Consider the following 11,704-nt stretch of genomic DNA (forward strand, 5'->3'; position numbering starts at 1 on the left):
TTTTATCAGATGTTCTGCATTGAATAGTCTCCTATAATGTGGAATGAAATTGTGTTTTATAATGTGAAGCCTTTCACATTATAAAAAAGGTGCATGGCATTTTGGCAAATACCAGTTATTGAATAATGCAGAAACAGGACATGAGTTCTGTCAAATTAGTAATTGTGACATGAATAATCAACTGATAGTGCTTTCATAATTAAAAATAATACCTTCATAATACAGCAGTACTTAAAACAATTTTACAGATGCAGGCTTTTCAAGGTATAAATATTGATGATTTAAGAAACTCGTGCATTAGTTCTGCAGGACTGTGTTGCCAAGGCTTGAGCTATGATGGTAAAACATCCATTTGTCTACTACTTCCTAACACTTACTGTTTTTTTCCAGCCCAACTCTATATGTAGGGAAATATTCCACAAGTTTGTATGCATCACCATCAATGGTGCACGAAGGAGTAACTGTTGTGGTAAGTTGGGAGCTGCAACAGTTGAATGACACTTGCTGAGAAGTGCCTTTACAGAATTAGTACTGTCCTGGGTTTAAAAAAAAAATTGAAATGGAAACATACATAAAAATACATTAAAAAAAGACAACTTTGCCATAGTAAAGTGGCAAAGGGATCCGATTAAAATAGAAAATAAAACACTGAAGGCTGTACATCTACAGAAATTTGGTTTTAAATTGCAGATTGCTATCAAGATATGCATAGCAAATTAAATATTTCATGAAACAATTAACAGTAAGCCTTAGAATGCATGACCGTATTTCAGGAATCATTTTAAATGCTACAGAGAAGTAACTGTAGCTCATCAGGAATTGTGCCAGGCAAGATTAGCAGGAGTGGACCAGAGGTTGCTACATGGTATTGTTGGTGCATTGTGGTTAATGTTAAAATTGCTGGTTTGTTCCTCAAAGTAACTTGCCATAGATAGGAAACTGCATCATGGTTTTGTTTTGCTCACACTGCGGCTGTCCAGGTAGGAAATGAATCCTGTTTAACTTTTCTAAAAAAAGAGAGAGTAATCTCATCTCCTAGGCAACATGTAATTTAGCAGGTCTAATGTCCAAGGCTGCTGAAGCAGTTGCTGTGGGCACAATGGCAGTGTTTACTTATGGTGATTTTGCTGCCAGTAGTTCTTGCTTGCCCGCCAATTTTGACCTCCATTTTTTTATTTAGTTGCCTATTTAAATATTACAGGGACACAGTGTTTCCTTAATTGTAACAATAATCTCTCTTTCTAGCCCCGCGGCAGTGCCATACCCTTACTAGAGGGTCCAAAAACAGAAGGAGTCACAATTGAAGACAATGGCGAGTGTGTTATCACCCCCAGTACGGATGTAAAGTTTTCAGGCAGACTGAAAGAAAAGAACAAACTCAACTATTGGAACGACTGGCTTTTAATAGGTACCCAAGGTCCCTTGCTCGGCCCTGGTCTGCTCGCGCGGGATGGCATTGCCATCTGGCGGGCAGTTCTCACCCAGACCTCAGAGCTGTTCTTCAGCTGCTGTAAATCGGTGTGGTGACCGCCTAAGCTGCATATGAATTAGTGTCTTTAAGCATAGGACTGCATACTGTTTTTCCCAACGCCCCTGCTTTATTCATTGCATAGGATGAAGAGGGCTTAGCTCAGTATGTGGAAAGTTGGTTATTGTTTATTTGCCACACGCTTCAGAGAAGGGTATAGATAATTCATTATTTACTGTAAATATTGCATTCTGCTTCCTCTAGATCTTTTAATTGTGCATGATGCTGCTTTAATTCCCATCATATGGATCAGAGGGTTATGTTTTCCCCATTTTACAAACGAAGGATTAAGGCATAGAGGCTGAAGATAATATTAATAAAGTGCCAGCCTGTTCTGTGTGTCCCAAATCCTAAAATTTTGGAATTGACTTTTCAGGGCACTTACAGTTTTGCTTCAGAACTGAACAACTGTCTGAAATTCAGTTTTAAGTGATGCAAGTTTATAATTGATACATGCTGTAGGATCTCAGTGGCAGGGATGGGGTGTAGCTTTCAGGTTCTTTAACTGCCACCTTTCTCTTCCTGTGATCCCTTTCTTTGTTGATACTGTCCTGCTCTTGCAGTACCTCAAGCAGCTCCCTTTAAATAGTCTGTATTCCTCAGCAGCTTTCTGTGCTGCATGACCTGTGCCCTCAATTTTTTTCCCTCCTTTTTCTTTCCTGATCTACATGTGAGCAGGACAATTCCTCTGTCCACTCCAACTGCAAAAGCTGGGAGCACAGTTGTATCTCCCTCTTCTCACTTGGCTAGCACAAGTCAAATGAGTGTGAAGAGCAGTTGGAGTTGAGTGCTGAATTGATTCTTGCTTCCTTCTTGTGCACTGCAATTCATTCCCTTCAGAGCCATTTTGTATCCAGAAGGTGATCTTCGCCTTAAGGCCACATCAGAAAGCAAAACCACCTCAATAATGAGCCAGCTAGGAGGCATAATGCATGTTCCTCTGATGGTCAAGAGCCAAATCCACAGCCACTGCTTGAGCAATGAGCTCTTCACAATTGTGATCACTATACCTGTGACTACTTGCAAAGGACAAAGGGAAAAAATGTTTTAATTTGAGCTTTTGTTCTGTGATGTTCTCAAGCCTATTGTAAATCAACTTTATATATGGTTTTTAGCAAAGATGCTGAAATCAAGGATATCTTTCCTAAAAAGGGACAACTTTTTATTTCAACTAATGTGTTTTATTTAAAGGGCATCATGAAACACCATTGTCTGCCCCTACAAAGATCCTGGAAAAATTCCCAAGCAACTTACCTAAGAGGCCTGAAAATGTGATTCCAGCTGACTCTGATAAAGCCACTATTGAAGAGGTTTGTGATGAGAATAATCATCTTACTGGGTAACAGAATAATACAAAGGAGTAGAAGTTGGAGAAAGGACTCAGAAGGAAAGCTACATGGAATTACTTCACATTTTTTGTGTCAGATTTTCACATACTTACCATGTAGAATCACTGGTATGATGATGTGTCATTCCTTATTTCAGAATAAGGTCTTTCAGCTGCTTTTTTTTTTTTCCACATACAAATCTTTATTTGACTTTGGTAGGGTTAGAAATTATTAAAGATGATTTAGCAGAAAGGCTAGCATATAAATGTTCCATTACTGAGGAAGATACTGAGCTAACAGAGCTTTCCTTGCCTCTTAGGCTATTGACATCGTTGAAGGTTCCTCAACAGAGGAACCTCCTCCTGCTGTTCCAAAGGACATTGAGGAGAAACCTGCTCGGCCTGTCCCTCGGCCAGAGGCTCCTGTGGACTCCATGTTGAAAGACATGGCCACAATCATTCTCAGCACTTTCCTGCTGGTGGGCTGGGTGGCTTTTATCATCACTTATCCAATGGTAATGCTGACTTAGATTGATGTGCTTTTAGGTTTTGGGAGAGTCATTTTACAGCCCCCAAAATTGTACAGGAATTAGAAAGTAACGCACTACAGGGGTTTTTTTCCCTCCTCACAGATGTGCAGTGGGTAGGAAAGGCCACAGATTTGACATAACAGTGATTTCTCGGGGCATATGTGCCAACTCTGGAGATTTTTTCTTTTAATCCCACCAGTTCACCAGTTCTGGTTTTCGTATGTGTTAATCTTTTCATGGACATGGTCTTAACACCATTGACTTCAGTCCTTTCTTCCTCACCTGAACCACTGTCAGGTTTTCCAGTTTTTGGCTCAAAGCCTTTTTCCTTCTGTGGTGTAAAGACACCTAATCAACCCGGTAGCAGTTACCTTTTGCCATATTAACTGACCAGTGTGATTTCTCAGCTTTGCAATGGAAGTTCAGAATGAAATTGAAAGCATGAGTGAAAGTCCCTCAGCCTACATGGCTGATGGTGTCATAACAGGAGAGTTTTCCTCCCACCTTCTGGGTGTAGCCACCCCAATAGCTATAGAGTTCCCTTTTGTGACATGACTGTAAAAACTTCACTCCACTTATGGAACTGAGGTCCTTTCTCACAGAGTGTACATCAGCAGCAACAGAGGCAGCATCAGCTGGAAGAGAAGATACAGCTCTTGCAGCAACAGAAGCTGCCCTTTCGTGCTCCCAGTGATCTACCCCCAGAACCAGAGTTCTTGGACACCAGCTATGGACGGACAGAGAGCTCAGCTACCAGCACACCAAATATGTCCCCCAGAGCATCAAACCATTCTGCGTATTCCAGCATCTCCACATCTGATATTGGGAGCTGCCTCTCCACTGAGCAAGAAGAGGGAGGTAAAGTTGATCCAGTGGCTTTTATTGTGAGTCTCTGTATTTCCCCAGTCTGTATGACAATACAGCACAACAGTTATACTTCATAGATCAGAAAGCTGGAAAGGGCTGCCGCTCTCATTTAGTCTGACCGTTTGCAAAACACTGTGCAGGTGTGCTGTGCTCTGACTTTGGGCAGGATTATTTGCTCTAGAAACACGTTCAGTTCATAACTGCCATCTGAAGGATTATGTCGTTCACGGCAGTATATTTTTATAACCTGTAGCCATTTTAGGGAGAGCTTCCTTTAAATCCAAATAGGTATTATTAACTAGAATCAAGAAATGGGATTATGTGGCACAGCCTGCCTTCCTGGCTGATCTTCCTGTGTACTTTTTTGTCCCTTCAAAGGCTGTTCAGGGAAAGTGCTAGTAAACCCACTGCCGTAACACTGTCAGCATTTCCTAAACTCAACAAGACATCTAGAAAATTCTCTAGAAAGCATTTGTCTGCTGAGAACCACTAGTCTCTTACACTGTCTTGAGACATGATCTGTCCAGACCTTATGCCAGGTGTTGTTTACAGAATGTGTTTGACTCTGCATGTTGGATCCTTTGGTCACCAGAGAGTATTTGTTTACTCAGCATGAGTATCAAAATGGAGATGTTCATTGGTTTTGATCATCTGTGCTGTTAATTTAAACATGTGCGAAGAGACATTTACGTACTGGCCCAGAAGGGTGTGCACTTGTAAACGGCTGATGACCCATCCTAAACCAGTCCTTGTTTCTTGTGTTTTGTTCAGATGAAGATGCAAACAGAGTGATCGTTGGCAAGATTTCATTTAACCCAAAAGATGTATTGGGACATGGAGCTGAAGGGACAATAGTTTACAGGTAGAAGACAATATATGCATTCAGCATTAAGTAGACCAATGAATGTCTTATTTGCATTAGTTTTGGGTGGTTTGGTTTTTGTTTGTTTGTTTGTTTGTTTGTTTGTTTTTTTAATAAAGAAACCCTGTGTATCTAATAAGAGCAGAAACAAAACTTTTGAAAAAGTATTTCGAATGTGGCTGGAATATTTTTATGCAGTGTTTCTTCACTAGGAAAAACTACTTTACTTCCCTAAGAAATGTTTAATGACCAAACTTACATGTTTCCAGCATGAGAAATGCTATACTATGCCTCTGTAAAATGTCTTCTGTTGTCACTTGCTTTGTACATGCTTTGCCTACAGCGTGTAAAAGGCTGCTGTGGCTTTCCTTCCTGTCTGTAGGGGGACATTTGATAACCGTGATGTTGCAGTGAAAAGAATTCTTCCTGAGTGCTTCAGCTTTGCAGACCGTGAAGTGCAGCTCCTGCGAGAGTCAGATGAGCACCCTAATGTGATCCGCTATTTCTGCACGGAGAAGGACCGGCAGTTTCAGTACATAGCCATTGAGCTCTGTGCTGCCACTTTACAGGAGGTGATGGGTCACTTGCAAACCTACAGAATGTTTAAGTCTCCCTGGATGGCCTTCGGTTTCCTTTAGCTTAAGTTGCTGAAATGCCTGCTACAGGAGATGTTGCAGTTACTCCCACCATCACCTCTGTGACAGTTACACATTTCTACAGACCTGATTTAAAAAGACATCCCTAACCCTGTATTGTTTTAAAGACAGAAGCTGTTGTCCTTTGATTTTCCTTCTTGTGAGGGACTCCCTTCTAGTGATCCTCCCACTCTTACCATCTGGATTTTGAAGACCCTCTACTCTTGCTTCTGGAGCACAGTGCTATATAGAATTCTAGCACTGAATGACATTTTAGAGATCATCACTTTTAGCCAACAAAAAACAAAAAAAAAAAAAAAAAAAAAAAAAGAGAGACTCTTTTATGTGTTACCAACTAGCATTAGCCTGCAATTTACCCAGTCTACACATTTTTTGGGGGAGTTGAAGGAGGTGTACTTGCTGTCTATGCACGGGCTAATGATAAGCAATGTTGTGGCTGAATCTTCTGTTTTTCTGTTGTAATTTATAGTATGTTGAGCAGAAAGCCTTCAGTCACCACAGCTTACAACCCATCGCTGTCCTGCAACAGACGACATCGGGTCTTGCCTACCTGCACTCCCTCAGTATTGGTAAGAATGCCTTTCACTAGTGGATGGAGAGTGGTACATTTTCTTAAGTATAAAAACAAAGAACAGAAACTGGTCTGGTGCTGGGAACTTGCTTATTCAGTCCCAGAAGAGAGAGTTGTAGAAGCTCCACCTGCTGCTGCCAGCAATAGTGTCTGTCCTTCGACACCAGCCTTGTCCCTGTAACATTCTGCTGCACTGGAGGAGTAAAGCCAGTCATTGCCATCTGCTCAGGGTGCTGTATTTTTTTGATAGAAGTAGTATAAAACATGGTAACTAGTGGTGATGGAACAAAAAAGTGATGAGCCTCTACCAAAGATGATAGTTTGAGGTTAGGACTTTGGTTTAATGACTGGTGGTTCAGCCTTGTGAAAGGTTTACAACGCAAATACATTAAAAATTTACAAATATCATTGGGATTGCCTGGAGTGGCTAAATGGGTGTTTGTAATAGTCCACAGGGACCTGAAGCCCCATAACATCCTCATCTCGATGCCTAATGCCCATGGGAAAGTCAAAGCTATGATTTCAGACTTCGGCCTGTGCAAGAAGCTGGCAGTGGGCAGGCACAGCTTTAGCCGTCGGTCGGGTGTGCCGGGCACCGAAGGGTGGATTGCCCCAGAGATCCTGAGTGAAGACTGCAAAGAGAACCCTGTAAGTGCTCAGCTTTCCCTTGGGCTGCCCCGGAGAAGGCAGCACAACCAGCGTGGCACGTTGGTGCAGGCAGACTTTAAGAGATGCAGTACTTGATGCCTGGGCATTCATGCTGGCTTGCAGCTGAATTAGTGATTTTGAGAAGTTTTCTTGTGCTCTTCAATGCAAAATAACCACCCTGTGATGATCAAAGTCTTCAGGGGGGAAAAAATGTGTTTTTGCTATTAAAGGTTGTTTATTTGCAGACATATACCGTGGACATCTTTTCAGCTGGCTGTGTCTTTTACTATGTGGTATCTGAAGGCAGCCATCCCTTTGGCAAATCTCTACAGCGGCAAGCCAACATTCTGCTGGGTGCATACAGCCTGGAGTCTTTAAATGCAGGGAGGCATGGTAAGAAAAGCATGGTAAACATAAAGCACTGCAGTTTAGTGAACTTTCCATGGGTGTGAAAGTGCCACCAGAAATGACAGAACTCTGACCCACAGTGATTCCCAACCTGGCAGTGGTGAAAGTTGTCCTCCTTCCTAATGTACTCCTGGAGTAAAGCTCCTAAAGTCCTTAGAGTTAGCACACAAAGCATCTCTGGGATACAGAGATTGGAACCCTGCAAGCTTGACTGTGGAGCTGATTCATGTATTTAAAGGGTAGGAAAGAACTTTGATCTTCATAGTCACACTGATTCAACACTACTGACTTTCTGTTGGTTGCCTGGAGTATCTGTGAGGGCAGTGCTGGAGCTGGTGGGGCTAGTGTTGGGGATTGTGTTGGAGAAGTAGAGAACATAATGATTTTCTGAAGTACAAAACATCAGATTCCCTACAGCCTAAGAATTATCACCCTTTTCCTTGCAGAAGATATAGTTGCTCGTGATTTAATAGAGCAAATGATAAATATGGACCCTCAGAAACGTCCGTCTGCCAGCTGTGTGCTAAAACACCCATTCTTTTGGGCTTTAGAGAAACAGCTCCAGTTTTTTCAGGTTTGTGTTGACCTTTTCTCTCAGTTCTAAGGACTCCTGTAGACAGTCTTCAAATCTCGAATTCAGTCTCTCCTAGCTTTGTAGATGTTTGGGGTGATAGAATCCACAACCTTACTGTGAGGAATGAAAACGCAAAGTTGTAATACCTAGGTGGTAGCTCTTAAGAAATTAGCTTAGTCTTACAGATCTTTTACAGGGGGGCTGGAACATGATGTAATCAACTTCAGCTGGAGTGAGGAAGGGCTCGGGCAGCTCTAGCATTAATGTAGGAGAACACGGTGCCAGGCAGGTTTGCCCAGGGTCACCCACTGCAGTGAATATGCACGCTTAATCCTGACGGGGTGGGAACTGGCTGAGCACCTGAGCTTCCTTCCAGCTTTATCTTCTGCTCTGATAAAAAGGCTTTGGCAGATGGTGAAACAGCTCAGCATGTCAGAAACACCTATAGCCCAGTCCCGAGCATAATCCATTGTATTGCACCTTGTCACGGAGTTAAGTAGAATCATAACTCCATTGTCAGGGCAGGCTGTAATTGGCTAGAAGCAGCAATTTTAAATAGTTGGGAAAAGCTTGGAAATAAAACTAGAAATAACCTGAATGTCTCTTGCAGGATGTTAGTGACCGGATAGAGAAAGAATCTTTAGATGGTGCAATAGTGAAGCAATTAGAAAGAGGTGGAAGAGAAGTGGTGAAAATGGACTGGAGAGAGCACATCACTGTTCCTCTTCAGACAGGTAATGGCTACTATTTTATCAAAGTGGGAAGGAGTTACGTGCTGCTGTTCCCAGTTTGCCAAGACAGGAAGGGGAAGAGAACGCTGTCTCAGTTTTGGCACATGACCTTCACTTCTCAAAATACTTCTTCAAATTAAAGTATGTTTATATATCGAAACACACCTGTAAGGGTACGTGATTGCAGGCACACATACCTTACTTTTGAGGCCAGCACCTAAAACTGCATCAAAACACAAAAAGAAAACTTGCAATTTCTTTTGCAGATCTTCGAAAATTCAGATCCTATAAAGGAGGCTCAGTGCGGGATCTCCTAAGGGCAATGAGAAATAAGGTAAAGGACTGAATTGCTACCCCACACACGCTCTGGGTCTGCCTCCTTTGGCTGTTTGTTGCCAGTCTGTCTGTCTTACCTTGTTTGAGGTACCAAGGTTCTTTGTGATAGACTAATATGAGGTTACTTTGTCTGTGAAAATGCACCTTGGACAGTCAGCTCTATTTAAAAGAGGATCCTTGAACACATTCCCTCTGACTGAGCTTTTCCGTATTCTTTTTTCCTTCGCAGAAGCACCATTACAGAGAACTGCCTCCCGAAGTGCAGGAGACCCTGGGCTCTATCCCAGATGATTTTGTATGTTACTTTACAGCTCGTTTCCCTCACCTGCTCCTACATACCTACAAAGCTATGCATATCTGCTGCCAAGAAAGACTGTTTCAGCATTACTATCATCAGGACTCTGCAGAGCTGAGCGTTGCAGGAGACGCTGTTTGAGAGGATGGAGCTTTCTTCTCTGGGACCAACATTCCAAGCACAGGGCTGTGAAACAGGCCTACCTTTGGCAGGGAAAAGTGGGATCAAAGAGCTGAATTGCCTCTCTTTGATGAAACCGAGCTTCCAAGAAGTGCCTTGTACCTCTGCCTGCGCTGGATCAGGAGATGGTAGGAGCCCAAGGAGCGAGTGGTAACCTCAGAAAAGCAATGAACCCTGGTGATGGAGTTATTCCAAGCTTTCAAGATGGTGAGAATGGACAGCAAAAGATGGATATAACCGTCACCCAATATCCCTGTACTGTATGTGATTTTATAACTAACTGATGTGTTTTACTATGAAGAATCAAAATACAGTGATTGAAATCATCTAACTACTAGGGACTGGGATCTGCAAAAGGAGCCTTCTAGTTATAGCAAATCATCAGAACCTGCCATTGCACTACTGCCACATTATGCATTAGGCACATTACAGTGATTTGTAAAGAGAATCATTTACAATTATTGGAAAAATAGTGAAGAGAGTACAATTTCTGTTTAATCAGTACTACCCTGGAAAGTTAGTTGCTTATACTTGAGCAGATACAACGAAGTTTAAAAAATACTGACTTGAAAAATCAGTTAAAGATTTACCTACTTTGAAAATAAGCCTCATTGTTTAAATATCAACCAGTATTCACAGAAGAGCTTGAAGAGTCCTTGATTTAAACCACGGTATCAGAATAGATCTACACACGTTAACTTCAGAAAAATACACTGATGGCAGCTGTGAGCTGCTCGGGAGAGGCTAATCCTTTATCTACGGCAAGTGTTCCTTACTTCTTCTAAAGAAGGGTCGCCAGTGGCAGAGCCAGAGGTAAGCGGAGTCCTGGGGAAAAGGAGCTAAACTGGAAACAATGAGAGATGTACAGAACAGTGAAATTATAGGCAGTGTTTTCAGTGGGTGCGATAAAACTGTAAAGGAGCCCCCTTTTCTGTTTGTAGGAGTCGCTGATCACATCTGAGTGAGCCGATGTTTTTAAAGATGCAGTACTGCTTTTCATTGGCCCTAAAGCTGTGACAAAGCATTAAGTGTGTGCAAAGGATGAAGAAATGCTGAATTTTAATATGATACAACCGGGGTGTTCTTTTACAATATATTTATTTAACATATTTATATTTATTTAATTTTTACTACAAAGTGGTATCAAATCCAAGTGGTACAAGTATAAAGCATGCCAAATCATTCTTAATCGGTTTTGTGCTTATATTTAATCATAACAACTGGAAAAGTGATACTGCATCTTTCAAAGGAATGAAAGGAGAAATTTCAAAGTGGGAATTTGTATGACTGTGCCCTTGTGTCTTAAACTAATAAATTATGGACAGTGATGTGTATGATTGGGTACCTACAGCTTCTTTTCTGGAGCTGTGTTCTGGGAAGATTTTTTCCTAGTTTTACAGTGTATGAGAGCAATTTACCTAAGATGCCAACTGTGCAAGTTACCTGCTTCTAAAGCTTGGGGGGGTGGGGGAAAGGTAGTTTTATCTACAAAGATGCAAAGCCTATTTCGTATTTTTGTACTTTTCATGTAAAGTTGTTTTATAAGTCTACTAAATAAAGACTTTTACTCAGATTTAAAACAACCCCACAACTTTAGTGACGATGTGTGCCTGGGGAAATAAGCTGGACTGCTGCCGTGCGTGACCCAAGAGGGCAGGGCTGGGGCAGAGGGTGAAGGCAGCCACCTCCTGCCGCCCCAGAGCGAAGCCACCAGCTGGCACCAGTCAGGGGTCGGGCTGGTGCGGGAAACACAAACAGGTCCTGGGTGGAGGGGGGCGAGCATGGAGACACCCTGAAGGCGGAGGGAGCCCCGTTTTGTTACTCTAGCAGTCCCCTGGCACCAGCCACCTACATCCTGGGGTCTGAGACACATGACCAGTTATGACAGAAATGGCTGGAATGCATGCTGCAAAAATTTACCGCTGTGCAGTACAGAGATACTTGTAGTGTTTTTGTGTGTGTGAGTGTGTGTGTGACTTAAATGATATATAACCATGTGACTTACGGGAAGTTTAAAACAGCAGCCTAGTTGTTTTTAAAAAAAAAAACACCTACCCGCCCTGCCCCAGCAGCCTGGCCCATACCCTGTTTCGGGGCAGAGGCAAGGGCCACACCTCCCGCAGCAGCGCTGCCGCGAAGGAGGCGGAAACACGGCATCACCGGTGGTTTTGTCTCAAGCTGTTCCCCTTGT

General features: G+C 42.4%; 1 protein-coding gene across 3 annotated transcripts in view; it reads left to right on the forward strand.

Annotated features, from left to right (window-relative positions):
* The window catches only part of ERN1 (endoplasmic reticulum to nucleus signaling 1), a 38,650-nt gene extending 27,678 nt beyond the window's left edge, over nt 1-10,972 (forward strand). For 2 of the 3 annotated variants that reach the window (XM_042802451.1, XM_042802453.1), the window contains 14 exons: nt 391-469; nt 1,246-1,408; nt 2,720-2,838; nt 3,176-3,370; nt 3,988-4,243; nt 5,024-5,114; nt 5,497-5,686; nt 6,240-6,339; nt 6,790-6,989; nt 7,235-7,382; nt 7,844-7,971; nt 8,582-8,705; nt 8,969-9,036; nt 9,268-10,972. In XM_042802451.1, the coding sequence (XP_042658385.1) occupies nt 391-469; nt 1,246-1,408; nt 2,720-2,838; nt 3,176-3,370; nt 3,988-4,243; nt 5,024-5,114; nt 5,497-5,686; nt 6,240-6,339; nt 6,790-6,989; nt 7,235-7,382; nt 7,844-7,971; nt 8,582-8,705; nt 8,969-9,036; nt 9,268-9,474 (2,068 nt within the window). In that variant the 3' untranslated portion in view covers nt 9,475-10,972. The remainder of the gene's footprint in view (nt 1-390; nt 470-1,245; nt 1,409-2,719; nt 2,839-3,175; nt 3,371-3,987; nt 4,244-5,023; nt 5,115-5,496; nt 5,687-6,239; nt 6,340-6,789; nt 6,990-7,234; nt 7,383-7,843; nt 7,972-8,581; nt 8,706-8,968; nt 9,037-9,267) is intronic. The other variant, XM_042802452.1, reaches the window with a different exon arrangement.
* Nucleotides 10,973-11,704: the final 732 nt, after the last annotated feature.

Source organism: Tyto alba, unplaced genomic scaffold (genome assembly GCF_018691265.1).
Source record: "Tyto alba isolate M040663 unplaced genomic scaffold, T.alba_DEE_v4.0 Super-Scaffold_39, whole genome shotgun sequence".
Taxonomy (NCBI): domain Eukaryota; kingdom Metazoa; phylum Chordata; class Aves; order Strigiformes; family Tytonidae; genus Tyto; species Tyto alba.